The 26,904-nt window shown below is 48.8% G+C and overlaps 5 protein-coding genes across 8 annotated transcripts; 1 reads left to right on the forward strand and 4 right to left on the reverse strand.

Annotated features, from left to right (window-relative positions):
• Positions 1-914: 914 nt before the first annotated feature.
• Positions 915-5,273, reverse strand: hsdl2 (hydroxysteroid dehydrogenase like 2). Its single transcript, XM_044096585.1, has 11 exons — positions 5,120-5,273; positions 3,376-3,539; positions 3,189-3,287; positions 2,995-3,109; positions 2,402-2,505; positions 2,203-2,301; positions 1,924-2,118; positions 1,780-1,851; positions 1,556-1,699; positions 1,348-1,476; positions 915-1,272 (listed from the first exon to the last, which is right to left on the reverse strand). Exons 1-11 carry the CDS (start codon positions 5,134-5,136, stop codon positions 1,157-1,159), a joined length of 1,254 nt encoding a protein of 417 aa, XP_043952520.1. The 5' UTR covers positions 5,137-5,273; the 3' UTR covers positions 915-1,156.
• A 2,865-nt stretch (positions 5,274-8,138) lies between these two features.
• LOC122819672 (polypyrimidine tract-binding protein 3-like) lies at positions 8,139-14,429 on the forward strand. Of its 3 annotated transcripts, none has more exons than XM_044096582.1 (14): positions 8,139-8,512; positions 9,273-9,336; positions 9,424-9,590; positions 9,694-9,837; positions 9,917-10,069; positions 10,155-10,265; positions 10,346-10,514; positions 10,614-10,673; positions 11,467-11,579; positions 11,657-11,690; positions 11,761-11,853; positions 12,178-12,400; positions 13,225-13,302; positions 13,371-14,429. In XM_044096582.1, exons 1-14 carry the CDS (start codon positions 8,372-8,374, stop codon positions 13,501-13,503), a joined length of 1,683 nt encoding a protein of 560 aa, XP_043952517.1. In that variant the 5' UTR covers positions 8,139-8,371; the 3' UTR covers positions 13,504-14,429. The 3 variants fall into 3 exon arrangements, with proteins under 3 accessions (XP_043952517.1, XP_043952518.1, XP_043952519.1); XM_044096583.1 differs by having other exon boundaries at positions 8,145-8,512; positions 9,920-10,069; XM_044096584.1 differs by lacking the exon at positions 8,139-8,512 and adding an exon at positions 8,645-9,022.
• A 268-nt stretch (positions 14,430-14,697) lies between these two features.
• ugcg (UDP-glucose ceramide glucosyltransferase) lies at positions 14,698-21,933 on the reverse strand. The gene is made up of 10 exons (XM_044096586.1): positions 21,473-21,933; positions 19,542-19,686; positions 19,140-19,242; positions 17,032-17,133; positions 16,768-16,880; positions 16,516-16,694; positions 16,162-16,248; positions 15,982-16,089; positions 15,823-15,901; positions 14,698-15,751 (listed from the first exon to the last, which is right to left on the reverse strand). The coding sequence occupies exons 1-10, from the start codon at positions 21,568-21,570 to the stop codon at positions 15,581-15,583; spliced, it is 1,185 nt and encodes a 394-aa protein (XP_043952521.1). The 5' UTR covers positions 21,571-21,933; the 3' UTR covers positions 14,698-15,580.
• A 1,395-nt stretch (positions 21,934-23,328) lies between these two features.
• Positions 23,329-24,358, reverse strand: LOC122847091 (molybdopterin synthase catalytic subunit). Its single transcript, XM_044144449.1, has 4 exons — positions 24,224-24,358; positions 23,917-24,073; positions 23,726-23,849; positions 23,329-23,633 (listed from the first exon to the last, which is right to left on the reverse strand). The coding sequence occupies exons 1-4, from the start codon at positions 24,333-24,335 to the stop codon at positions 23,553-23,555; spliced, it is 474 nt and encodes a 157-aa protein (XP_044000384.1). The 5' UTR covers positions 24,336-24,358; the 3' UTR covers positions 23,329-23,552.
• LOC122847092 (molybdopterin synthase sulfur carrier subunit) lies at positions 24,353-26,891 on the reverse strand. 2 transcript variants are annotated; one of them, XM_044144451.1, is made up of 3 exons: positions 26,770-26,891; positions 24,565-24,689; positions 24,353-24,493 (listed from the first exon to the last, which is right to left on the reverse strand). In XM_044144451.1, exons 1-3 carry the CDS (start codon positions 26,779-26,781, stop codon positions 24,367-24,369), a joined length of 264 nt encoding a protein of 87 aa, XP_044000386.1. In that variant the 5' UTR covers positions 26,782-26,891; the 3' UTR covers positions 24,353-24,366. The 2 variants fall into 2 exon arrangements, with proteins under 2 accessions (XP_044000386.1, XP_044000385.1); XM_044144450.1 differs by lacking the exon at positions 26,770-26,891 and adding an exon at positions 25,901-25,985.
• Between the last annotated feature and the right edge of the window lie 13 nt (positions 26,892-26,904).

Genomic DNA, 26,904 nt, shown 5'->3' on the forward strand with positions numbered 1-26,904 from the left:
GTCCTGGTGCCAAGTGCACATATGGACACCCTTATGCTTGAACATGGTGTTCGTTATGGACAATCCATGACGAGCACAGAAGTCCAACAGAACACCACTCGAGTTCACATCGGGGGGCCGTTCCTCCCAACCACGCCCCTCCAGGCCTCACTGTCATTGCCCACGTGAGCGTTGAAGTCCCCCAGCAGAACAAGGGAGTCCCCAGGTGGAGCACTCTCCAGTACCCCCTCTAGGGACTCCACAAAGGGTGGGTAATCTGAGCTGTCATTCGGCCTGTAAGCACAAACGACAGTCAGGACCCGTCCCCCCACCCGTAGGCGGAGGGAGGCTACCCTCTCGTTCACCGGGGTAAACCCCAACGTACAGGCACCGAGATGGGGAGCAACAAGTATGCCCACTCCTGCCCGACGCCTCTCACCTTGGGCAACTCCAGAGTGGAAGTATGTCCAGCCCCTCTCAAGAAGACTGGTTCCAGAACCAGAGCCATGCATCGAGGTGAGACCGACTATTTCTAGCCGGAACCTCTCAGCCTCACACACACTAGCTCCGGCTCCTTCCCCACCAGAGAGGTGACATTCCACGTCCCAAGACCTTCTGCAACCGAGGATCAGACCGCCAGGGTCCCCTCCCTCCGCCACCACCCATAACACTAAAAATCCAAATCCACTAAAAAAATAACAAAAAAAGGACAGCAGTGTGTTGGCTCAGTATTTCTGACCACTCATCTGCCCTGGTTTCATTGGTTCCTCAGGGCTTCACACTTTGTTTCCATGGTAACATGGACCGCTCACTGCGGTCACAACAAACAGCTCTTTATGATGTCATAATTCATTTCCACGATAAACGATATGCATCTGCTCAGAATAAAATATCTCTGTAGTCATTTTGCTGTAAAAACTAAACCTAAGGCGATGTCAATTTAATTCCTTTATTTTCTGTTACCATGGCAACACAAGCAGCCGTTAGTCGGGGTGAGAAAATCAGTTCCTGTGAAACATCCAGCGGCGTTACCGTCGGTTACAGACAGATTGGTGGGATCCTATTCATCGTCATGGCAACAGCTGTGCGTTATATGGGGGTGTGAGTTCGTTGTTAAGGCAACATGAATTGTTGAGGAGGAGGGGCCTCACCCCCCCACCCCCCGGTGGGCAGGGGCTCACAGCTTGGCCTTGTTCATGCGGCCCATCAGCTTCTCCAGCTTGATGGCGAGCGTCATGTCGCCTTTGATGCGCAGCTTCCCCGTCATGAAGGCCATGGTCGGCTTCAGCTGCCCTGCAGGCACAGCAGGTGGCCGTTACCATGGAGACAGCACCAGCAGGGCGCCTGCGTCCCGTCGCTTCAACTCACCTGCAAACATCTTAGTGAAGTCGCTGGAGTCCATTGTCATGACGACGTCGGCCTTGGTGGGGGGCTCCCCCTGACCCGCGCTGCCGGGACCGCTCTTCAGGTCCAGGAACCAGACACCGCTGTGATCTCCTGATATGGGCAGGAAGACGATACAGGAAGACAAATGCTGACGACCGGCAACCATATATGGACGTTCACTTCCTGTTACCTGAGAGGTCAAAGCGGTACACGCCCTGAGTCGCCTTGACGACGTCCTCATTGATGACACCTCTGATGATGTCAAAGGTGTTTTCTATTGGTCCGCCGGAGAGGGGCGTGTCCAAGGACGGTGCTTTGAAGGCCGGCGTTGCCCCTGGCAACAAGAAACTGCAGATTAGCACTGTAGTATCTCATAGTACCCTGCAGTACTCTGCGGTACCCTGCAGTACTCACCATGTTGCTCCATCTGTTTGACCAGAGACTCCGGTGCTTCATCCAGGAAGAAGTCTGGCAGCAGCGGGTGGCCTGTGGACCATTCAGAGGCTCCGTCAGCATCACATGGTGCGATGTGTCAACCAGGTGAGAGGTGGGACTCACCTGGCTGCACGGCGTACTGGTCAAAGTCTTTGACGCCGTGTTCTTTGAGGACGTCTTCGTCCACCAGGAAGTGGCCCGTGTAGTCCTTGGGCTTGGACAGAACGGCGTAGGCGGCGTCCGCCATGATGTCTGCCGTACGGCACTGCTTCCCGACGCCGTCGCCTCCCAGCATGTCCATGGCTGCTGTCTGGATCGCTATGGTAACAGAAAGGTGGGGTTAGCGTGAAGGGGTGGAGCCTGCTAGCATGCATCACTCCCAGAACTTGCTAATGTTCTGACCAGTTCTGGGCCACAGGGCGTTGACGGCAATTTGACCTCTGAACTCTTCGGCCATTCCCAGGACGCACATGGACATGCCGTACTTTGCCATCGTGTAAGCTGCCAAACGACAACAGAAATTATTGATGAGGAGGCGGGGCTTCCAGCTGGTATCCATGGCTACATGAAGGGGGAGGAGTCATCTGGTTTCTATGGTTACCAGTGTGGTTCTTGAACCAGACGGGATTCAGGTTGAGGGGCGGCGACAGGTTCAGGATGTGAGGACGGCGACTCTTCAGCAGGTGGGGGATGACCAGCTTCGACCTGAGAGACCCAAACACAGCTCGTTAAGGGCCGCTCGTTAACATTGGCTCCTTAGCAGACAAACTGCATGGTAATGTTGAAAATTAATAATTCTGTGTTTTGCTTTCTCTTTGGCTGTATACTCGTACGTATACACACACACACCCCGACACAGACACACACTCAGACGTGTAAAGCTAAGACTAAAGGAAATGACACGTTGGGGAACGGCCCTCAGAGCGTAGCTTAGATAGAGGCCAACAAAGGGAACTGGGATTTATTGTTCAGGGCCATTTTGCTCTTTTAGCTCATAAGGATAGCATGCTAATGGACCCGCTGGACTCTCAAACATCAGAACCAAATGGAGAACCGACGATTCTCCGCTGTAATTTAGTGTTTATCATATATGTGGCACTTTCAACATTAACTCCTGAAATTTCAGGAAGATTGCATTTGGGCTCCCTGTGTTCCCAGTGTTCCCAGTATTCCCAGTATTCCCAGAGATCCTACGTCAGGTATGTTCCTCTCAGGTTGATCCCCAGCATCAGGTCCACCTTCTTCATGGGTGTCTCCAGCGTTCCTGTCAGGCTGATGGCGCTGGCGTTGTTCACCAGGATGTCGATGCCTGCCAATCACAAACGATATCAGTGATGATGTCACAGCTAAAAGACGACATCATGGTGAACCGACCAATTGGGTTTTACCTCCAAACGTTTCCACAGCTTTCTGAACGGCCGCTCCGATCTGCTGTTCGTCCCGGATGTCGACGACGCAGGGCAGCGCCTTCCCTCCGGCTGCCTCCACTGGGACACACGGCAGTAACTGGTCATGATGGGAGGCAGACTGGAAAGTTCCAGGCTGAACTGGAACAGATCCAGCATGTCTCCTCACCTTCATCTGCCGCCGTGAAGATGGTTCCAGGAAGCTTCGGGTGCGGCTCGGCCGTCTTGGCGGCGATCACCACGTTGGCGCCGTCCCGAGCGGCTTTGAGGGCGATGGCCTTCCCGATGCCGCGGCTCGCTCCTGTGATGAAGAGCGTGCAGCCGGCGAGCTTCCTGTGGGGCGACAGCAGCTCCGTGACATCATCACTACTAATAACTGACCCTGCTGCTGCTGTGTGGCTGATTAATGACAGAATCATCTAGAACTTTCCTTTCAGCTCCGCCACAAACATCCTGCAGGTCAGAAAACATTTTTACTAATATTTTTAAAATGACAGCAGCACAAACAAAACTTTTTGCTGCACAAACGCAGTCGAGTTGATTGGCACCAGTTTTTGGTATCAATTTTGGTGCCCCCGTTGTGGGGGGGTCAACTTCACTGAGGTGTCAAAGGTCAGCCAGGACATGGAAGCTAGCCCACACTCTCTCCTTCTGCCAAAGCTCTGCTACAGAGATCCGGCTGTGCTGCAGCTCCCTCTAGTGGGTTTCTGGTGGAGCTGTTGGATCTTATGACTAAACAATCTTAATAAAGTCTGCTGCCAAACTAACCATCAGGATGCCAGGCCCAACCGGATCAGAACTAATCAGAGAGAAGAGCAACATGAAGGGACCAGAAGCTGGGATGAAGGAGCTCGAAATATCAGGAGCTGATGGAGAGAAGGTCACACAGGACTGCCCCCTGCTGGGTGGAAGCATTAATCTGCTGCAACTTCAGGAGACAAACTAGTTTCATCCATCCATTTTCTAACACCTTGTCCGCAAAGGGTCAGGAGGAGCTGCTGCCTCTCCAGCCAACATTCTGGGTGAGAGGCGGGGTCACCTGGACAGGTTGCCAGTCTGTCGCAGGGCAACACAGAGACAGACAGGACAACACACACACACACGCACACACACACACCTAGGGAGAATTTAGAGAGACCAATTTACCACAGTCATGTTTTTTGACTGTGGGAGGAAACTCACCATGCACAGGGAGAACATGCAGACTCCACGCAGAAAGACCCCGGGCCGGGAATCTTGCTGCGAGGACGAGGCAACAGTGCAACCGACTGTGCAGCCCACGCACTAATTTAAATACCATAAATTATTCAAATAAAGATAAAAACAGAACTTTACCATTATTAAGCACTTACCTACAGCAATCACTAGGTCTGATTTACTATACAATTTAATTTTGTTGGTTCAACATTTTTGATCTTTTGGTCTTTCATAATAAAAGCCTCGGAATAGCAACAATACTGCCAGTTTTTATTTTGAAGGCGCTTTTCCTGCCTGCGAGCTGTTTATTTTTTCTATATTCATATTATTTAAAAACATCCAAACTAAACACATTCATCATTTTCATGTCAAAACATTCATCTAACAAAGGGGAATCTGATTAAAAGAAGAAATAAACCACCGGAAACGCTGTTAGCCACGAAGCTAACAGAAGTTAACTGACGCTAACAGCTCGAACCGAACTTCATTCAAATAGTTTAACCAAGTTAAACTGCCTTGCTCAAAGGTCAGCGGGACAGAAGAAGCAAGACCGAGTCAAACCCGGTATTACAATCAGAACCGTTCCTGTGTCAGTTCGGCTCTGGAAAACCTCAGACTTCTTTCCCAGTGAAACCAGAGTAAAACCAGTAAGGAGTCCCAGCGGCGCAGCAGCCGGCTGGTTTCGGACTCGGTTCTGACCCGGAGCTCAAACTCACCCCGAATTCTGCAACATGTCGATCCCAGAGCAGAATACTAGCAAACACCAGCGCCGACTCCTCTTCACCTTTCACCCACTTCACAGACCCGTCACACCGGATGTTACGTCTTATTAACATCCGAGTTGTTCAACAAAGATCTTCTCTGAACAGGATGCCTGACTGCTGTAGTCGCTCTATAGTTTATCTGCAGCAGAAGTTTCAAATTCAAAAATATGTTATTAATTCCAAAGGGAAATTAAACACAATTACTTCTGTAAGTCGTTGTGTGTTGGACGATGGACGGCTCATATGTAGTTAAATTAAATGTTCATTATTACCAGAAGAATTTCCCTTCCATAAATATGATCAAGTTCTTCCATAAAGCATTAAACTCAGGGAGGAGGGTTGAAGTCAACCTGCCTCTGGTTCTTTTCTGAGCTGCAGCTTTAAAGCCTGCTAGTGATGAGATGTTTCCTGATAAAATAGAAAGAGCAGCACATCACATTTTTACTCAATTTAAAAGTTCCATCCATCCATCCATCTTCTTCCGCTTATCCGGGGTCGGGTCGCAGGCGTAGCAGCTTCAGAAGGGAGGCCCAGACTTCCCTCTCCCCAGCCACTTCTTCCAGCTCCTCCGGAGGAATCCCAAGGCGTTCCCAGGCCAGCCGAGAGACATAGTCCCTCCAGCGTGTCCTGGGTCTTCCCCGGGGTCTCCTCCTGGTGGGACGTGCCCGGAACACCTCACCAGGGAGGCGTCCAGGAGGCATCCTGACCAGATGCCCGAGCCACCTCAACTGGTCCCTCTCGACGTGAAGGAGCAGCGGCTCTACTCTGAGTCCCTCCTGGATGACTGAGCTTCTCACTCTCTCTCTAAGGGAGAGCCCAGACACCCTACGGAGAAAACCCATTTCGGCCGCTTGTATCCGCGATCTCGTTCTTTCGGTCACGACCCAAAGCTCATGACCATAGATGAGGGTGGGAACGTAGATCGACCGGTAAATCGAGAGCTTCGCTTTTTGGCTCAGCTCTCTCTTCACCACGACAGACCGGTACAGCGCCCGCTTGACTGCAGACGCTGCACCAATCCACCTGTCGATCTCCCGCTCCCTTCTTCCCCCATTCGTGAACAAGATCCTGAGATACTTGAACTCCTCCACTTGGGGCAGGACACCCCCCCTGACCCAGAGAAGGCACTCTACCCTTTTCCGGCTCAAGACCATGGCCTCGGATTTGGAGGCACTGATCGCCATCCCAGCCGCTTCACACTCGGCTGTGAACCGCTCCAGTGAGAGCTGCAGATCACGACCTGATGAAGCCAAAAGGACCACATCATCCGCAAAAAACAGAGATTTGATCCTAAGGCCACCAAAACGGATCCCCTCAACACCTTGGCTGGTCCAGAGATTCTGTCCATAAAAGTAATGAACAGAATCGGTGACAAAGGGCAGCCCTGGCAGAGTCCAACTCTCACCGGAAACGAGCCCGACTTACTGCCGGCAATGTGGACCAGACTCTGACACCGGTCCTACAGGGACCTGACAGCCCTTATCAAGGAGCCCGGTACCCCATACTCCCGGAGAACCCCCCACAGGGCTCCTCGAGGGACATGGTCGAACGCCTTCTCCAAGTCCACAAAACACATGTAGACTGGTTGGGCGAACTCCCAGAACCCTCCAGGACCTGCTGAGGGTGTAGAGCTGGTCCAGTGTTCCACGACCAGAACCAGAACCACACTGCTCTTCCTGAATCCGAGGTTCAACAATCCGACGGACCCTCCTCTCCAGAACCCCCGAATAGACCTTGCCAGGGAGGCTGAAGAGTGTGACCCCCCTGTAATTGGAGCACACCCTCCGGTCCCCCTTTTTGAACAGGGGGACCACCACCCCGGTCTGCCAATCCAGGGGAACTGCCCCCGATGTCCATGCGATATTGAAGAGTCGCGTTAACCAACACAACCCTACAACATCCAGGGTTGATTCCATAGACATACAGCCGCAGATCCGATGAAACGATGACAAAGTCGATCATCGAACTGCGGCCTAGGGTGTCCTGGTGCCAAGTGCACATATGGACACCCTTATGCTTGAACATGGTGTTCATTATGGACAATCCATGACGAGCACAGAAGTCCAACAACAGAACACCACTCGAGTTCACATCGGGGGGGCCGTTCCTCCCAACCAAGCCCCTCCAGGTCTCACTGTCATTGCCCACGTGAGCGTTGAAGTCCCCCAGCAGAACAAGGGAGTCCCCAGGTGGAGCACTCTCCAGTACCCCCTCTAGGGACTCCAAAAAAATCCCTAGAATTTAAAAGTTAACTATGTCAAAATTATCCATCCGAGAAATTATTTGAATAAAACAGTATTTTTGGGAAAAAGGCAACTGGTCACTAGATCTTATTTAAAATTGAAAATGGTTTAATCAGACAAAGAAAAATAAAAAATGATCAGCAAAATCTGAAATTGTAAGGACTAAAATGAAAACAAAAGTTATGAATGTAAATAATTACAAAATTATGAATTTCAAGCAGAAAAAGCACTTTTAGAAATAGAAAAAATAACTTAAAACCAAAGTGAAACAAACATGACACAGCAGGCTCTGATATTTCTGTACATTTAGTATTTTTTATTTTGTATAACTTACTTGCTCTGGCTTTATGTATTTGTATTTATTTTTTTGCTTATTTCTATTCCAAATATTTAAATTAATTAAGTTGTGTATTTTGGTCAATTTAATTTCAAAACGTATAATTGTATCCATTTTATTTTTTATATCAGTTTTTGCCTGTAAACTATACAATTAGTTTTTTAATAGCTTATGATGAATTTGATCTTTTTCTTTCAAAATTATGTTCTTGTTTAGCTTCAAATTTCTCTTCATTAATATACTTTTGCTGCTCCTGTTTTCATTTAGTGTTGTTATTCTTTATGTTAAATATTTCTTAAATACAATTTTAGTGAATTTTCTTGTTTTTTATTTCAATGTGAAGTTCATCGTCTTGTTTAAAAGAAAGTTAATTTTTTTTCATGAATTTTTGGGGGTTTTCTATACATTTCAATAAAATGTAATTTTGTTTAGAAAATATTTTACAGGAATTATAATTTACGTACAGTTTTTATTGTTCTTTTCTCGCAGTATGTCTTTTAATATGTTAACCTCAATGTTGTCTTTTCATTAAGATTTGATGCGTTTCTTTATTTTCATAGATATTTTGCATTTTTCTGCTCTTTATTCTTTATTTTCAATACTGAGGTGTGTCCACCAGCCGCCATGTTGTCCAGTGACGTAATCAACCAGGAAGTGAGCTCGCGGGTGTCTGTGGCAGCGGCTGAGGCTCGCGGACCAAAACAGCTCTTCTTCCTCTTCACCATCATCATCATCCTCCGCCTCCTCCTCTCGGACCATGGACCGGTGAGAACAGGGCCCGTCCCGAACCTTCCCGAACCTTTCCGAACCCCGGGTCTCGTGCTTCCCGCTGGCTGAGCCCCTCCTGCGTCCCCCTCCCCCTCCTGGTTCTGCTGTTGTTTACCTGTTGTTGTTTACCTGCTGGCGGTCGCGCTCCTTTCTCTGTTCGGAGTTCGGTGAACAAACAGTGTTGGGTTGACTGGCTAAAAATCTCGCGATGCTTCGCCCTCAGTTGAGACTGTAGATGTGATCAGGTAGTAGACTGGACTCCAGTTAAACCAGTTTGAACCAGTTAGGCGTCAGGTAGTTACTGGAGGAGAAAATATCCGGGTCCTGGCGGTTTCTGATCCGACTGGGTTCATAACTCTTACCTTGTTCCGGTTCCGGTTCGGACCTGACTGTTAAAGAACGTTCTCCAGGACCACAGAACCGAACCGGAACCTCTCTGTGGGTTCGCTCGTTAACAGGCAGCAGGTGAATAAAGTGGTTCTGACCCGTGTGGGCGGAATCTCACAGGTGAGTTGTTGGAGGGAGTGTGGCCGGTTCTGGTTCTGAAGGTTCTGTTAGGCCTTAGTCACCTGGTCAAAGGGGGTTCAAACCCTCTGCTGCCGGTTCTGATGAGCCGAACCGGATCCTTATCAACCCAGCCGGGTCTGGTTCGGGAAGCAGGATTACCTGACAGATCAGAACCCGATCAGAATCTGATTGAAGGTCTCCTGCTGATGCAGTCAGTGACTCACCTGAGTGTTCACCTGTTCACCTGCAGGAGTCAACGCTCAGATCACCTGTTGGTTGCTGTGAGAACATGAGCTCCGCCCACCTGTCCACAGGTGAGCCGTCCATCTTCAGCCTCCTCCTGTCCTCTGGGACGCTGTCTTCACCTTCAGGTGTCTCCTCACCTGTTTCTTTGTTTCCAGTGGATGGCACTGATAGGCTGTGTGTTTCTGAGCGCGCTCAGTACGTCCCTTCTCCAGTGCTGCACCTGCGGCAGCTACCTACTGACACCTCCGAACAGGAAGTGGTCGACCTGGCACTTCCCTTCGGCAGAGTCTCCAAACTGATCACACTGAGGACCAAAAACCAGGTAACTGGTCCCAGTTGATCCGTCCTGTTTTTACTGGAGGACTGTAACTTCTGATTTCTCTGGTTTTGGATCCATTGATGAACCTTTTTTTGCTTTTTTTCAGGCATTTCTTGAGATGGCGTCGGAGGAAGCAGCCGTTACCATGGTGAACTACTACGCCTCAGCCCCACCCACCATCAGGAACCAGCCAGTCTTCATTCAGTACTCCACCCACAGAGAGCTCAAAACAGACAATCTGACCAATCAGGTGAAGAGGCCCCGCCCACTTTACTGTGAGCATCAACAGAGTGGGTGCAGAATCAGCTAGTAATCTGTCTCCTTACCAGCAGAGGGCGCTGCAGGCCATCAGCATGGCAACAGTGCATTCTGGGAACATGGGGTCTTCAGAGGGGCGGGGATTAATCCCGGCGCCCAGCGCGGTTCTGAGGATCATCGTGGAGAACCTGTTCTACCCGGTGACCCTGGAGGTCCTGCAGCAGGTCGGCGGGCCGCTCCGGTGCAGCTGGACTGGTTGTTTATCTGTTTGTTTATTTCTGTTTTTGTTTGTTTTTGTGTTGGGATCAGATCTTCAGTAAGTTCGGCTCCGTCCTGAAGATCATCACCTTCACCAGGAACAACCAGTTCCAGGCTCTGCTGCAGTTCAGCGACGCCGTCCACGCTCAGCACGCCAAGGCGGTGAGTCGCAGTCACACTGACGCATGTAGAGCGGGTGGCCTGCGGGGGGCGCCGCCCACCAACCGTCTGCTGTGTTTCAGTCTCTGGACGGCCAGAACATTTACAACAGCTGCTGTACGCTGCGCATCGACTTCTCCAAACTGAGCGCGCTCAACGTCAAGTACAACAACGACAAGAGCCGCGACTTCACCAGAGCCGACCTGCCGAGTGGAGAGCTGGACCCGGCCGGCGCCGCCGCCGCCACCTTTGGTGGGTGGAGCCTCCCGCACTTCCTTGCCCGGCCAGCAGGTGTCCGCTCTCGCTGACTGTGTGTGGGCGGGGCTTATGCTCCACCTGTGTGTGTTTCAGGTGTAGCTCTGCCGCCATACGGAGCCGCGGCGTTCCCGCCCTCCTTCCACCAGCACACGGGTGAGTCACATGACCTGCAGGTGGGCGGGGCTTCAATCTCCTGCAATCGACGCTCTGGCATCACTCCGGATATCCAAGCACTTAGCTTAGCTGCAGTTGTTGTTTGAGGCACTAGATGTCACTGCCCCCCAAGCAGTTTATATTTTTAAAGTAAATCAAAACGATTTTGTAAAAGTTTTTAAAGTTTTTAAATTCAAAAGATTTTCTGTGAGTTTAAAAAGATCAGAAAGTAATTCCATTTAATTCTGATTTGAATTTCATAATCACTGGGTGAATTTTCTTCACTGATGTCTGATGTGAAAGTAATTCAAATCAATCAATCAATCGATCAATTAAATTTTATCAGTATAGCTCATTTCAGCATCAAGGCATTTCAAAGAGCTTTACATCAAATCAAACACAGAAACACAATGAAACAGAATCAATAATCAAAACACGACATTAAATCAAGTTCCATCAATAAATTAGTAATTGATCACGTTTCTAATAAAATCCTAATCAGGTTGGTTTTTACTGGAGTTTGTATCCATAACAGGTTTATCTGTTTCTCTCCTCCTGTGTTTTATGAACAAAATACCTGCTGCTGTTTTTATTCATTCAGTTTAAAACATGGAAACAACCTTTCAGCTCCAGGATCCTCTGACTCTCTGACTCTCCTCTTTCACAGGATTTCAAGCAGGGAATATAATAAAGAATATAATTTATTTCTAAACTCAGTTAGTTGGTGAATGTCTGACCCTGCTCCACCAGGGTCGCCACCAGGTTACTGTCTCACCTGTGCGCTCGTCCCCAGGTCTCCCCGTGACGGCGGTCCCCGGCTCGCTGATGTCCTCTCCTCGCATGGCGCTGCAGGTGGCGCCCCCTGCAGGCCACTCGGTGCTGCTGGTGTCCAACCTGGACCCGGAGGTGAGAGGTCACACGGTGACGCAGCAGCTGACCAATGGGAGTGCAGCGCTCTGACCTACGTGTGTTTGTGTCCACAGAGAGTTTCCCCCCACTGCCTCTTCATCCTGTTTGGTGAGACCGGCTGCCGTCATTCCGGCTGCGCCCAGCAGGGGGAGCCTGACCTGCGATCTGTGTGTTTCAGGAGTTTACGGCGACGTTCAGCGAGTCAAGATCCTGTTCAACAAGAAAGAGAACGCGCTGGTCCAGATGAGCGACGCCACGCAGGCGCAGCTCGGTCAGAATCAGCTCTAAGCAGAACTATTTATTGTCTCTAAAATTCAGTCACGTTTTATAACCGGATCCTGGTTGTGCTGGTTTACTGAGTGACACGGTTTCTGGATTTCAGGACAAGAACAGAACAATTATAATTTTGGAATGATTTTCCTCTATATGTATCCTAAATATATCTTGTAAAGTTTCATCATTTTAATTTTGTATAAAACAATAATAACTAGAATTTGTTTTATTAGTTAGAATTTTTTCAACATATTATAATAAAGCTTATTTATTTCCTATATTTCTTGATGATATTAGGGTTTTTGCATTGTTCTCTCTGCAGCGATGAGCCACCTGAACGGCCAGCGTCTCCATGGAAACGTGATCCGGGTGACCCTGTCCAAGCACCCAGTGGTGCAGCTGCCGCGCGGAGGGGCGGGGCCGGAGGAGCAGACGCTGACGCAGGACTTCTCAGGCTCCGCCCTCCACCGCTTCAAGAAGCCCGGCTCCAAGAACTTCAACAACATCTTCCCTCCGTCAGCGACGCTGCACCTGTCCAACATCCCGTAAGGCCCCGCCCACTACCTGCCTGCTGCTGTGTGTTTTTGGTGCATTGTGGGTGTTGGTCCACAAAGGGCACCACATATTTGAGGACACGAAGGCAAAAATGACGATCCAAAAAGTTATTTTTATTTCAAAACTCCTTTTTCTTTTGGTTCAGCTTCTTTTGATTTCCTGCGGAGGAAAAGAGAGAATTAAATCCTCAGTTCCCCGTGTCCCTAAAAATAAAGAAAACAAAAATCCCAAAGTAAAAACAGAAAGTTGGATCTGGTGAGCCGATCAAAAAGAACAGAACGGTACAGCAGGGGGCCGACCCAGTACAGGGCCGTCGAAGCCCCTGCTGGTACCGGACTACAGGAGAAAAGAAAGTACTGCAGAGAAAGAATCAAAAACAGGACAACCACAAAAAACCAGCAACCAAACAAACGGCCACACGGCAGGCTGCAGACATGCACACCGCGGCAGAACGGATCCGTCCTCCGTGGTTGTTGGGAGTGGGCGTCGCCCTTTACCTGCCGCAACCCGGCCTATTTATAGGCGGTCCAACAAATTAATGGGACCAAATTACATAAAGAATCATCCAAACTTCAAAGTATATTAAACAGAAAATCATACAACTAAAGTCAATCCAAAACGATCCAAGAGACAAAATAGACAAAAATAAATAGAATGTGCCAAAAGCACAGAACAGTGTGTGTGTGGGTCTCTGGGTGCGTGTGTGTGTGGGTGTGTGTGTGTGTGTGTGTGTGGGTCTCTGGGTGCGTGTGTGTGTGGGTGTGTGTGTGTTTTTGGTGCATTGTCGGGACCGTCTTTCTGTGTGTGTGTCCAGGTCATCGGTGGGCGAAGACTCCCTGAAGGACCTGTTCTCCTCCAGAGGTTTTGCTGTAAAGGCCTTCAAGTTTTTTCAGTACGTACAGCTTCAAGTCTTCCTGTGTCTTGTCCATCAGCGGTGATATCACTTCCTGTAATCCTCAGGAAGGACAGAAAGATGGCGCTGCTGCAGCTGGGGTCGGTGGAGGAGGCGGTGGAGGCGCTGATCGCCCTTCACGACCAGCACCTGGACCACAACCAGCACCTGCGCGTCTCCTTCTCCAAGTCCACCATTTGACCCCCCCTGCAGCCCGGTGGCCGGTCGGACGGCAGGGCCTCCCCACGCTGAGGGGGGCACACCGGCGGCCGGGCCAGGCCTCGTCGCCATGGTTACAGATGTTCCTGAGCACATTCCTGAGTGGCATCAGCGGAGCATTGTGGGTAATGGAGTCAGGACCAGGAGAACCAGAAACGTGTGCAGATGTTTTGGTTCCTGCTGAAACTTTTGAACTGAAACAGTTTGATTTGAACTCTTCATCGTCCTCCTGCTGTTGGCTGACCATCATCATCTTCATTTTGTTGTTATTCCTGCTGTCGATGTTCAGGCTCTCTGTCTTTTGTGCCTTATTTTTCAGATTTTCTTACGGCCTGTAGGGGGCGCTCTGTGTGACTGTCTGATGTGTTTCTGCTGTTCTGGGAGGTTTTTAATGTCGGCTCTATTTATATGATAATGTGATGCTGTTGAAGCCCCGCCCACTTGTGTGTTTGTGTGTGTGTGAGTTTACATGTCGAAACCTGAGCAACGATCCATCTGGCTGGCTCAGGGGTCAAAGGTCAGCACCGCCTCCATTTCTGGTAGGGTTAAACCAAGCCAACGTTTCTGTGCCTTTAAATTCAGGCAACCTGTTCCCATCATGACATCACTTCTTACCAAGTTCTGGTCAGGCCCGGTGGGACTGAAGAATGTTCCAATTATTTCTTATTAATCTCAGATTTATTTCCTGCTGAGACAAAAACACTAAAAGCTGTTAAAAGCTGGAGAAACAGGAAGTTCACTAATAATAAATCTGCTTTATTGATCTCATAAACCAGGAAATAAGCAGAAATATGACTACATCCAGGTAAAATGTTTTATCACTATTTATTTACTGTGATAAATAATCTGGATTATCATAACCCATTTTATCATCTGGTTCTGAATCAAGATAAGTTTTAAAAACTGATGTTCTGTCTTGAATAAAAATAATTTATAAAAAAATAGTTACAGATATAACCAGACATGAAAATGATTTTATGAACATTTTGTGGCCTCCTGAATTTAATTATTTTTATTTAATTCATAATTTCATTACCATTTAATCTCTCAGCCTGCTGGGCTTTTATATTGAAACTTAGTGAATGTGTCTGATGAATGTGACGTCATTGTGGGCGGGGCCTTGTTGCATGATGGCAGGGAATGGGGGGGGGGTCAGTCTGGACTCCAACACATAAAGTTTGTTAAATCTTCATTTATTCTGAAGGTGTGACAGGAAGTTGGAGCATGAATAAATAAATAATCCTTACAACCAATGGCTGCCGAGCGTCTGTCAAAGTCCCGCCCACAGCCTCTCCCATCGGCCAATCACAGCATGATCACTAACTGGAAACGGGTTATTGTCCTGGTCCGTGATTGGTCCGTTTACAGCCAGTGTTTGTTACAATGAAAAACAAAATATACAAAACAAACTCAAACATTCAGACAGGGTTCATCCGACAGCTGATGATGTCATCACCGAACGCCCGAGGGTGAGCACTCGTACACACACACACACACACTCGTACACACACACACACACAACCACGATGGACTACAGAAACGTGTCGCCTTTCCTTGTTTTGGTCCGGTTCTGTTGAAATGTTTGGACCTTCAGAATAAAGGAATCATTTAATGACAGCGCTGCTGGCCTCTGAAAGGTCGACTTCTGTGACCCCTGTGGAGCCGGGTGGGCGTCTGAGTCACTGCTCCAAGTAACTATTTTTTCCCAGAGCGATAAGTCACATGGCCACCAGGGGGCGCTGTAGGTCCCATCAGTGGATTAGAAGTGTATCAGATTTCCTGTGGATTTCAAAGTAAAAGTCTTGTTGCTGCTCTGGTTTCCTGGAAGTTAAAAGCAGTGAGGACCAATGAGAAGTCAGAGAGGCTGGTACTCTGTCCTGATTGGCTGATCAGAGCTCAGGTGTGTTGTTCTTCGGTGCTGCGCTGTGACTGACTTGTTTTATTTTTAGCACCAACAGAAACATAAATAGTTAAAAAACACGCACACACAGACCGCCTCATATAAAACCATCAGTCTCTGCCACCTCTGTAACAGGCGGGCGGCTGGTAACCATGGTAACTACACATCCAGGATCTCCTCAGCGGTGCCGCCGCAGCGGAGCCGGTACCGACCCGTTCTCCAGCTGATGGTGGGATCCCACAGCGCCGACAGGAAGATCTGCACCGACATGGACTCCCTGATGAACCACGCCACGGCGAAGTCCAGCTTGGAGAAGCTCAGGGCGCCACCCTGCAAGTGAGCTCATTAGTCAGCCAGCCCAACACAACTCCAACACTCACACCCTTTGACCTTTGACCCACCTGGACTCCTGTCAGCTGGATGTAGTCGGCGATGAACCAGGCGAGGCAGTGACACATGAAGAAGACCATCATGTCCCACCTGTAGCACACAGACCAATCAGAAAAGAGAGCTTCCTGCCGCAGCTCAAAGTCCCGCCCCCACCTTGTGATTGGTCGTACCTGAAGACGTGATGGGCGGCCCAGCCTATGATGAGGCTGGCCAGGAAGCACTCAGAGACGGGCTCCAGGACGGTGGCAGGAACCATGTTGATGCGCAGCTTGGTCCACCTGGTTCAGAAAATTTATTAACATGCTGCTACGGCCAATACTCGGCCAATCAGGCGCCGGCCTGCCACTCACCTGATCATGCGGGACTGGAACTGACCAATGGAGTAGGAGCCGGAGTTCTGCAGCGCCACCTGTGTCGCCATGGAGAACTTCCATCCTCTGAGGAGGAAGCAAGAGGAGGGCTCAAGTAAGTGCTAATATCAACGATCTGATGCTAAAAGGCTAATATCAACATGCCAATATACTGTTAACATGCTAATGCCAATGTGCTAATGGTAACATGCTAAAATTAATGCTCTAATGCAAACATGCTAATCTCAACATTCTAATGCTAATGCTACTATCCGAATGCTTAGATGCTAATGCTGAGGTGTTAAAGCTGACGAGGGCACGGTAACATGCCACTGCTAACACGTTAATGCTAACCTGTCTGCAATGGCTTTGGCCATGAAGTAATCCTCGGCGATGTACTGGGCGAAGGCCACCAGCCCCCCCGCCTGGTCCAGAACGTCCTTCCGCATCAGACATGACATTCCCGTCACGCACTTGATCCCCGTCACGTTGGCCGAGATGTAGGAGCGGGGGTGAGACGTCCCGAAGTACACCTGCACACAGGAGGGCAGCGGTCAGAGCAGGGGCCCCGCCGCTCGGCCCTGACCTCTGACCCTGTGACCTCACCTGCTCCAGCGTGGCGGCAAAGCCTTGACGGTCGGCGACGTACGGCAGCCCGTGGACCAGACCCACCTTCTCCGTCATCTGATTGGTCAGGTCAGTCAGAGTGTCGGGTTTCACTGTGAGACACAAGGGGGCGGAGTCACACGCGGCTGGAGGCGGAGCCTGAGCCACACCCGGACCCAGCTGGGTCTGACCACCATGCCTCCAACAGAGCATCAGACTCCACACAGAGAGCCTCTCTCAGCTGGTTCCGGTTCCGGTTCTGACCTCGGATGCCGCTGTCACAGATCCACACCAGTCCGTACTTGGCTGCTTCGTATCCAGGCATCAGGTTGTTGATCTTGGGGTTGATCCCGACCTTCTTCCCACCTGAGGAAGAGGAAGAGCGAAGGACGATGAGGGCAGAGACAGGAAACAGGAAACAAACAACAGGAAGCAGGAAGTCCTTAGCCGTGTCAGTATTCACGGTCTGCACGAATAAACGACAGGAAGAGAAAAGCAGTGAATTCGGACAGGTCAGGCCTCCATCCACTGTCCACGCCCACCTCAACGTAACTCATGTTGCCTAGCAACCATGACAGCTGACGCTCAGAGCCGCAAAGAGAAAAACAACGGAGCCAAAGTTTGTTTTTCAGGCATGTATTTCTGAATTCTGTATTATTCTTCACCTTCATAGTGAAGGCTGTTCTAGTAAAAAATAAATCTGTTAGTTTGATTCTAAAATGTTCAAACATGTATTGCACATTTCTACCAGGAGTAAATATAAGCAAATTATTCATTTACAAACAATACTCTCCAAATCTCAGATAAAACATTACAGTTAAATAAACCTGTTATGTTAAACCGATTTGATCAGTAATTAGGCCTGTCGCGATAAACAATAAATCAATTAATGTACGATAAATCAAAACTATCGACGTCATTTTAATTATCGTCTCTTCCAGCCTTTTTCTCTTTCTGTTGATGACACTGAATGAAAAAAGGTTCAACTCCGCTGCTCTCCACTGACCCTCCCTTCCTCATTTCCTCAGTATAATGTCCAGTTCACACTACACCATCTTAGAGCTGTCGGCCGATTGTCGGCCCATTTTCAAAACCTGAGAGATCACACATTAGCCGACAGAAATCCTAGGTAGAACGGTTCCATCGGGTTCCATCGGGTTCCATCGGGTTCCATCGGGCCGTGTGGTGTCCAACAATGGGCACAAAATAATGGCTACAAGTCCAGTGAAGTCATTTTAAAACCAGGCATTAATCAATGCTTTACTACAATCTACCTGCAGTGCATGTGTCTCTAGTGTCAGCGTAACGTCCTGACTGAATGAAAATCATTAGAACCTTTTTATGTCACGTTAACGAAGAACAGCTGAAAAGTTACCGGTTCATCAACTGGTACCAATTTGGCTCCAACTCCTCCCCTCATCATTTCTATATTCTTTACACCAAATGTTTTATAAACATTAATGTTGTTTCCACATATCATCTCCAATGTCCGCTGGACTTCGGGTTGCTCCGTGTCAGCTGTTTGGGATTCCCCTCTGTAATTTCCCCTCAGAAAGCAGGAGGAGAATCCGGCTTTCTGATTGGCTACCTGTCACATTCAACAGGCTGCGTTAAGCTCCCAGTGGGGAAAACCCCTGATTTAGATCGGAGCGCCACAACGATCTACCGTAACACACCACACACTACAGGATGATCGGTTATGAAACCACAAGAGACAATCTGAGAACATCAACGTTCTCAGATTGTCTTAAGGGGAAAATGTAGGAGTGAACTAACGTGTAGTGTGAACTATTGCATCAGGTAGTCGATGTTCCATCTTCTCTATTTAAATCTAATGATTACTGAAGGACAATATGGTTTACAGACTTTATAATCTGAACTCTTTTGGTTGAATCCAGTATTTATTTACACTTTGGTGTTTTTATTCAAGAATCAATTTTATTTTTATTTTTGGTTGTTTTGTTTATTTGATCAGTTCCAGTGTTAAATGTTCTTTTCAAAATAAAGTGTATCTATCTTTGGCAGGAAATCACATGAATTATTATGTCATTTCCATTAAATCAGTGTAAAAAGGTCTTCAAACAATATTATTGTTTATCACAATAATCTTTGAGACAATTAATCGCTCAGTAACATTTGCTATCATGACCTAGCTGGATGTTACCTGTCTGAATAATATTGGTGTTTAGCTAGCGGGAGTTTTTAGAACATGGTGTTCTGGAAGCCAAACCTGCAGCGAGATCCCGAAACCTCACAGCAATACTGGAATTATATTGAAATTACTATGGACCCGCAATGAATCATGGGATATGGTGGGCAGTGCAGGACAGGCCTACAGATCCGCCTGGATTGGAACTCGGCTCCTGACTCACCGATGAACAGTCCGGCGTCCACGTTGGGATACTTTCCTAGCAGCTTCTTGCAGACGTCCACAGCTGGGTCGTCCTGGTCCTGGACACACAGCAGGATCTCGTACTGAAACACACACACACACACACACACACCTGAGAACCAGAGCCAGCTCATTAAGGCTCCTCGTTAAGAAGGACGCCAGCTGGTTCCATCCAGGAAGTTTTGACGGCGGATCAGGAACTTCCTCACCAGGAGGAAAACAGGAAACACTAAATGCTGACTTCCTGTTAATTCGGTTTGGAGGAACCATGAACAGTTCAGTTGGAGTCCAAACTGTTCTGAACTGAACTATTTTGTTCAATCCTAAGCAGCGGGGTGAGGTTAATGTGGGGTCAGGGGTCAGGTGGGGATCAGGTGCTGACCTTTGGGTAGTCCAGGGTGAAGAAGGTCTCCAGGTTGGAGATCAGGTTGGGGTCCACGCCCTTCAGCGGCTTCAGCAGAGAAACGCCCAGGACCTGAGCAAACGGCTGCTTGACCTCTGACCTCTTCCTATGGAGGTGCAGACGCCTGGAACACAGAGGTTAGAGGTCAACAATAGGTCTCACATTAACAACAGCTGGTTTACAGACAAGTAGTCTCATTGGTCACAGCAGGGAGCCAATCAGAAGACAGGAAGGTAAGTTGGGACCAGTCAGCTGGTGTGTGTGTGTGTGTGTGTGTGTGTGTGTGTGCAGCTCTGAGGATGCCTCTGTGATGGATGGGGAACCAGAACCAGAACCAGCAGCCCGTTGTGGTGTGCAGATGTTTCTACATCAGGACTTTGACTCGTTAACTTTGATTAATTAACTGAATCGATTTCAATCCAGTTAAAGGTTTTTTTTCTCGCTACATATTCCCCAATCCTGAGCAGGAACCTTTGTATTCACGTGTTTCTGGTACGCCTGTAAATCTGACGCACAGCTGCAGCCGCTAACAGCAGTTTCTCGTTGTGCTAAAAGGAGTTAGCCTATCAGTGAAGCTATGCTAGCCTAGAATAGCATCTTAATGCTAACATGTACCAGCTAAGGCTAATTTCCAATGAAGCTGAATGAATGATCAGAACTTCCCGATCTTCGGTCCGATCTGAAGCTGAAGCTCAGAACAAGTTTGGACTGGAAGTCCTGCATGGTTCCAGTACCGCCACTAACATGCCGTTCAGAACCACCAGTACAGGTTCTAGTGGGCTCTACTGGGTCGGTCTTGATCTCAGCCTACATGTATTAACGTTTGCCCTCCAGATGATCTTCAACAAGCTGGATGCTTCACTTCCTCCAGCTGGGGAAGAACAGTGCCACCTGCTGGAGCCGCTGTTCTCCTAGTGTTCCTGAGGCTTCGCTGACCTCTGACCTCCTTAAAACTGGTGAGCCAATAAATCCAGGAGGAATGTGAAGGGAAGACTGAAGCACCAGGAAGTGATGAAGGAAGTAGTTCCGCCGTGTTGCTCTCAGCTTCATGCAGGTAAACACGTTGCCATGGTGATCAGACCACCCACTCAGAAACACCAGTGAAATGTTTCTGTGGGAGGATCTCCAGTAGCAGTCAGTACTGCAACAACTCTAAAGAGGCTTCCGACATGCTAACAGCTCAATGACTGAGGATGGAGTAGGGGATGTGACCTTTCCCCCTACTCCCTGAACCCATGGATACACACACCTGGTTGCCATAGTTACACATAATAGCAACTGTCTGCAGATAAAAACTCAGAACAAAATTCATTCCAGCTGCTCAGCATGCAGAACCAGAGGGGATAATCAACCATTCAGCCTGGATAATAATGAACTAAAGTCCAGAAAAAGAACCAATCAGAACCACCAGGTTCTCCAGACCCGGTTTGGTCCAGAAAACAACCCACCATCACCAACTCATCATGACTCTCTTCCGGTAATCCCCACCTCTGCAGTTTTGCGCAATAAGCATCAAATCTGTTCAGAAAGTCCGGCACCAAACCGCAGAATGATGACGTAATAGATGAGTAATTAAATCTTTATTGCAAACGGACACCAACGGCTGAGAAGGAAACAAAACAAACATCTGCTTTCAAAATCAGGTTCGCTAAGTAGGAAGCTCGCCAAATGTAACCGGAACGAACTGATTCTAAACCCAATCTGAACACCTCACAGAACCCATTGAAGCTCGACTCAGTCCCTGAAGCCGCTGGTAGGAGCCACAGATCCCCGGGAGCCCGCCCCGCTTACACCGGCCCGGTGGGGTGGTTCTGACCCGGGTTCGGTGCGAAACGCTTAGCAGTCCCCCGAACATTTAATTTATCCGCAGCAGTTGCTAGCAGCTAGCTGTTAGCTGAGCGGTTACTCACACATAGATGATGGACATGAAGTGCATGAGCCACAGAACCGCGAACAGAACCAGGCCGAACACCGAGAAGCCCTGCAGGGCCACATCCAGCGGGGCCATGCTGCTCCGGGGCGACGCGGGGCTGGCAGGCCGCCTCGGGTCGCTCTGGCTCCGGTAGGACGGCGACCAGCTGACCGGCCTCACAGCGGAAACAGCGGAGGGAAGAGGCGGGTGTGTTCAGGCCGGAGATCGGGCCTCCTGCCGGGTACAGGGAACAGGAACCAGTGCGGGGTTTGGAGCTCCACCAGGCGGGGCTCTCAAGTTGCGTATCCGGTGGTCCAAACGGTTCTGGAATCCCAGGAGGTTCCGAGTCCCGGCTCACAGTTGGTTTCGGTCGTTTGACAGTCAGCAGACCGACCGACGGTCAGCTGACCAACTGGAGTTGAGACTGCGGAAGCTGCCGAAGGGTGACGGCGTTTCCGTTTTTCAAAATAAAAGGCCGCATTTAATAATAAAAGCATCTATTTGACTCTCAGTTGGTTGGTTTGAGTTTAGTTAAATGTGGTTTATTTTAGTTTAGTTAAGCAGAATTTAGATTAGATTAGCTGAAGTCAGACCTGACCAGTTTACTTTAGTAAAGTTAAATGTATTTATTTTAGTTCTCATCCACATTAACAGAAATAACCTGATTCTGAATAAATAATAATCCAAATATAAATTCTTTGAATTAATAATTATGAATAATTATCTAAAATATACAGTGAATATCAGACAGAAGAAAATAACTTGGAAATTAATAGTTTTATATTTAGTTACTAACATTAGCTTAAAGCTCACACTGTCTGCCACGAGGAAACAGCTGGAGGCCCTGAAGGCATCATGGAACAGGTGAGTTTACCTGAGGGCCCTGAAGGCATCATGGAACAGGTGAGTTTACCTGAGGGCCCTGAAGGCATCATGGAACAGGTGAGTTTACCTGAGGGCCCTGAAGGCATCATGGAAACATTGGTGAGTCCGACTGAATGACTCAGACAGGAAACAAACGTTTCAACACCTGAAACAGAAAACCAGAACCTCCCGACCCAGAGAGGTCCAATGGGACCAGAACCACCAGCAGAACCTCAGTACTTGCTGGTTCATCAGGAGTTCTGGTTGGGTTCTGGTTCTGTTCCTGAAGCCGGTCCAGTTAGCCGGATTGAGTCTAATAAACCAGACAGGACGTGACCTTGGGGTCGTGACCTTCATTTACCTGTAGTAAACCCTTCCAACCAGCTGCTGATCCGCCATCATGGTGATCCAATTCCCAGTGCTGGTTCTGATCAGAAGTCAGGACCGGGTGGTCCCTGTGGGCCCAGCTGTTGATTCAGAACCAGAACCTTTTGGACCAGCTCTTTGGCTTTGTTTTGCTGAGTCATACTTCTGTGGTTCTGGTCCGACCCGTTTTGATTCATCTGGTTCTGTCCAGGAAGCTGTATCCAAAGAGAATCACCAGCTGGTTCTGGAGCAGAGAACCGGGCCTCATCAGGTCCGATAGACCAGATCAGAACCACCTGGATCAGATTGAAATCAGTGTGAGGTTCTCAGTAGAACCTGGTTCTGGTTCCGGTCCGAGGTTCTGCTGAGATTCCATCCAGCTTCAGGACGGTCACCATGATGACTTCACTTCCTGTCCCATGATCCGACCTGCAGCAGAACTTCCTGTCCGAATATCATGAGGGAGTTGGAGATCCGGTTTGGACCTGGTTCAGCCTCTGGGTTCTGCTTGGGTTTTTTGGATGGTAGTCGGTCCGATTGATCCAGAACCAGAACGATCCAAACATCAGGATGTTTCAGTTTTTCCTCTTTAAACTTTATTATTAAAAACTAAAACAGGAAAAATGAGAATCTGCATTTTTATTGGTGAAACTTGGAGACATCAGGAAGCCACGACCAAATATGGAGCCGCAGAGCAAACCTGGAGCCCAGGTGAGAAAACCTGATGAGGAGAAAAACCAGAAGGAGTGAGAACTCTTAGCGTATCAAAGATCCTCTATGAGGACAGAGTGCCACTCTATCCAGAAACCAGGATCAGGAATGAGCTGGGGTCAGAGGTCATTCTGAGGTCATTCAGAAGCTCCTCCCCTCTGCGACCAGCTGCACTCTGAGTTCTCCTTCCAGGACGATTCCTGGGAGTCGTAAACCTCCTGTGGATCAGAACCAACCAACCAGAACCAGTCAGAAGTCAGGATAAGAGATAAGTGGTCAGTATTGGGGCCGGTTCTGGCCCAGTTCCCACCTTCTTCCAGATGGGGGCGTTGGCCTTCAGCTGGGTGACGGCGTGCTGGATGGCCTCCTGGCAGTCCTGTCGGTGCGGGGAGGAGATCGCCATGACGATGCTGGCCTCACCCACCTTCACCCACCTGAGGTAGGAAGAGAAGTGTGAGGCTCGGCGGTGATGACATCACAGCACGATGGGTGGAGCCTCACCCCAGGCGGTGGTGGATGCAGACATGCAGCAGCGAGGGCCAGCGGGCCCTCAGGGCCCCCGCCAGCCGGCTCAGCTCTGATTGGACCATGGCCTCGTACGCCTCGTACTGCAGGCCAATCACCTTCCTGCCCTCCACCTGGTCCTCCCGGGTCGCACCTGCACAGGAAACGGGTCAGCGCCGACAGCCGGCCGTCACCAGGTTAGGATCTGGTTCCTGATGAATTGGTATTGATCCAATCGGTATTGGTATTGATCAGAACTGACGGCCCGCCCTGAGGAAGAGGAGGAGGATGATGAAGGTCCTACCTATAAACACAGAGACGGCGCCGCAGCGGCTGCTGCTGACCGAGTCCACCACTTCCTGTACCGAGAGCCAATCACGCCTCAGCCGGAAGACGTCCCTGGGCGGCTCCGCCATGTGTAGAGATCGGTCCGGTTCTGGTCCGGTTCTACCCTCCGCTCAGCGGCGGCACCACGGCCACCTCGTCGCCGTCCTGCAAGCTCAGCTGCTGGTTGCCGATGGTGACGTACTGTCGGCGAACGGCGAGCACCACGCGGCCCTGCAGCGCCACCAGCCTGCAGAAACACGACGAGTCGCCATCAGCGCGTCGCGCCGCCACCTGATCGCTGCGTCTGAGCTTGGCTACCTGGGCTGTTTCCGTAGCAACAGAGCCCACAGGTCACCGCTGCTGATTGGCGTTGGCACGGCAACTAGCTCCTCCTCCCTCAGTCCAGTCAGCTCGGCACTCCTAGCAAAGTACAGCACGGTCACCTAAGGAAGAGACAGTTTTTCCTTCCACTCAACTTCAATCAATCAATCAAACTTTATTTGTATAGCACATTTCAGCATCAAGGCATTTCAAAGTGCTTTACATCAAATCAAACACAGAAACACAATGCAACATAGAATCAACAATAAAAACACATTAAATCAGATTCCGTCAATAAATTCTGTAATTGATTACGTTTCAAATAAAACTCTAAACAAGTGGGTTTTTAGTTGAGATTTAAAGGAAGTCAGGTGGAACAAAGTTTGTTCCAGATTTGTGGTGCATAGATGCTGAATGCTGCTTCTCCTCGTTTGGTTCTGGTTCTGGGGATGCAGAGCAGAACCAGAACCAGAAGACCTGAGAGGTTCTGGAAGGTTGATACAACAGCAGCAGATCTTTAATGTATTGTGGTGCTAAACCATTCAGTGATTTATAAACTAACAACAGTATTTTAAAGTCTATTCTTTGAGCTAACCCTAACCCATACAGTAAAATCATGTAAAATAATAATCTTTTTGTCCTCCAGCATTTCCGCATGCGTAAAATGTCTGCAAAGTGTCTCTACTATTCCCTACGCCACCACAGCACGCCACAAGACGAGGAATTTTAAAGAGATCATCCACCCACTACGTTTAAAATAAAAAATATGCAGCAAACACCAGGAAAACATACATTGTTGTCCTGACAGGCTAGTTTAGTTCGTTATTTGAAGAAATTATATTTTGTGCATATTTTATTCAAATTCTGTTCTTTATCCAGAGGACATGTTTCGTCCCTAATCTTAAGAATCATTGAGCTCATTAAAGTCAGTAAAGAAATTATTCACGTTTTGGAGTTTAGTACAGAATTGGCATCAGAGTTCACTGATGGGTTTTTACTTTAGAGGAATTTGAGGTTCGATTTAAAACCACTGTATTTTATTGTCTGTGACTCATAAGTTTTCTTCCAGTGATTCGGGTCGGTACTGTCCCGTCTGTAGTGCCGGTGGAGCAGGATGGGAGTAAGGCTACTGTCTGGACCTGGCCTCTGACCTCTGGCTCAGGTGGAGCTGCTCCACCCACACCACCTGCCCTGGGGTAGGATGAGGTTTAGCACCATCAGCTATTAGCCTGCTGAGCAGCGAGGTGCCAAGGAGAACTGTTGGTTCGTCCCGTCTGTGAAGTAGAGAAACTCGGTTCATCAGAGGCGTTTAGAGATGAAGAACGAACCGAACCTGATATGAGGTGGGTCCCGTCCTAATCAGGCATCCTTCAGCCGGTTGTTCTGTGGCCATGTTGTTGCTTTATCCCATGTTTGGGATAAAGGTGGAAACGTTCAGAGAAGATCCTGTGGTTATCAATGAAGGTCACTGTGCTGCCAGCTCATGATTTATCAGCCTGTTGTTTACAGCCAGAGTATTTCAGGTCACCCATCCTGCTGGGGGACACTAAAAATAATCTTCAGTTTTAGTTTTCAGAAGAATGGCAAAGTCTTTTCAGAATCTCTGGTTGTTGTTTTGCCCGGTGCACAACTAGCTTTACTATCCGGCTGATCCGTGGTTAGAGAGGATTTTATCTGCCACAGCAGGAATAGAGCATTTGGGGAAGACATGACAGGTTCTCTTGGCGTTGCAGAAACGGCTGGTAAATAAATTAAGTTACAGCCATAAAATTAATAAATCTAAAATTCTGATTGAATTTGACTGGAAGATTACGACAGGTTTTTGTCCCTGGGGGCATCACAGAGCTCCGCTCTACATGCAGCATGTGACCTATGACCTGATTAGCGCTTCGCGCGACGGACTCAGAGGTCTCGTGCTTGTCCTGCGGTTCAGCCCTGCTCCAGAACTCCGTTAGGACATCTGAGAATGTACAGATTTTTGCCTGTGACCGAAACAAACACACGAGCAGAGAATCTGAGCTCACTAATACGGAGTCTGGCTTCAGTTCGGCGCAATGAAACCGCATTAATAAACCTTTTATCACTTCCGTTCATACCGATATTTGCGGAGGCTTCAGTTATCTGAGTCGTTAAAAGTCAGCTAGAATCAGACAGAAAGTCAGAGGAGTTTGGTAGAGATTAAAACAGCTGCAACAAACTCACCTGCGCAGACATGAAGCCTTCCGCCGCGGACAGAACTCACCTGAGTAAACTCTGACCGACGCCAGTTACTGTTTACGCCCCTCCCGCTTCTTCTTCTGCTCCCTAAAGCCCAACACATCGAACAGCTGTCGCCAC

Source organism: Gambusia affinis, linkage group LG17, assembly GCF_019740435.1.
Source record: "Gambusia affinis linkage group LG17, SWU_Gaff_1.0, whole genome shotgun sequence".
NCBI classification, from domain to species: domain Eukaryota; kingdom Metazoa; phylum Chordata; class Actinopteri; order Cyprinodontiformes; family Poeciliidae; genus Gambusia; species Gambusia affinis.

What these genes read in the sequence shown, in the direction of transcription:
- LOC122819672 (XM_044096582.1), top strand. Translation starts at nt 8,372, where the DNA reads ATGTTGTCCAGTGACGTAATCAACCAGGAAGTGAGCTCGCGGGTGTCT. An exon ending in CACTGAGGACCAAAAACCAG is followed by an intron (nt 9,591 to 9,693) that starts GTAACTGGTCCC and finishes GCTTTTTTTCAG; the next exon opens with GCATTTCTTGAGATGGCGTC. An exon ending in CTCCTTCCACCAGCACACGG is followed by an intron (nt 10,674 to 11,466) that starts GTGAGTCACATG and finishes GCTCGTCCCCAG; the next exon opens with GTCTCCCCGTGACGGCGGTC.
- LOC122847091 (XM_044144449.1), bottom strand. Translation starts at nt 24,335, where the DNA reads ATGGCGGAGCCGCCCAGGGACGTCTTCCGGCTGAGGCGTGATTGGCTC. An exon ending in CGCCGTCTCTGTGTTTATAG is followed by an intron (nt 24,074 to 24,223) that starts GTAGGACCTTCA and finishes TTTCCTGTGCAG; the next exon opens with GTGCGACCCGGGAGGACCAG. An exon ending in ACGCCCCCATCTGGAAGAAG is followed by an intron (nt 23,634 to 23,725) that starts GTGGGAACTGGG and finishes TCTGATCCACAG; the next exon opens with GAGGTTTACGACTCCCAGGA.
- hsdl2 (XM_044096585.1), bottom strand. An exon ending in CTTCACGGCGGCAGATGAAG is followed by an intron (nt 3,288 to 3,375) that starts GTGAGGAGACAT and finishes CGTGTGTCCCAG; the next exon opens with TGGAGGCAGCCGGAGGGAAG. An exon ending in CAAACAGATGGAGCAACATG is followed by an intron (nt 1,700 to 1,779) that starts GTGAGTACTGCA and finishes TCTTGTTGCCAG; the next exon opens with GGGCAACGCCGGCCTTCAAA.
- ugcg (XM_044096586.1), bottom strand. Translation starts at nt 21,570, where the DNA reads ATGGCCCCGCTGGATGTGGCCCTGCAGGGCTTCTCGGTGTTCGGCCTG. An exon ending in TTCCAGTCCCGCATGATCAG is followed by an intron (nt 16,090 to 16,161) that starts GTGAGTGGCAGG and finishes TTTCTGAACCAG; the next exon opens with GTGGACCAAGCTGCGCATCA. An exon ending in GCCGCCCATCACGTCTTCAG is followed by an intron (nt 15,902 to 15,981) that starts GTACGACCAATC and finishes TGTGTGCTACAG; the next exon opens with GTGGGACATGATGGTCTTCT.
- LOC122847092 (XM_044144450.1), bottom strand. Translation starts at nt 25,960, where the DNA reads ATGGCCACAGAACAACCGGCTGAAGGATGCCTGATTAGGACGGGACCC. An exon ending in CGGGACCCACCTCATATCAG is followed by an intron (nt 24,690 to 25,900) that starts GTTCGGTTCGTT and finishes TCTCTTCCTTAG; the next exon opens with GTGACCGTGCTGTACTTTGC. An exon ending in TTGCTACGGAAACAGCCCAG is followed by an intron (nt 24,494 to 24,564) that starts GTAGCCAAGCTC and finishes GTGTTTCTGCAG; the next exon opens with GCTGGTGGCGCTGCAGGGCC.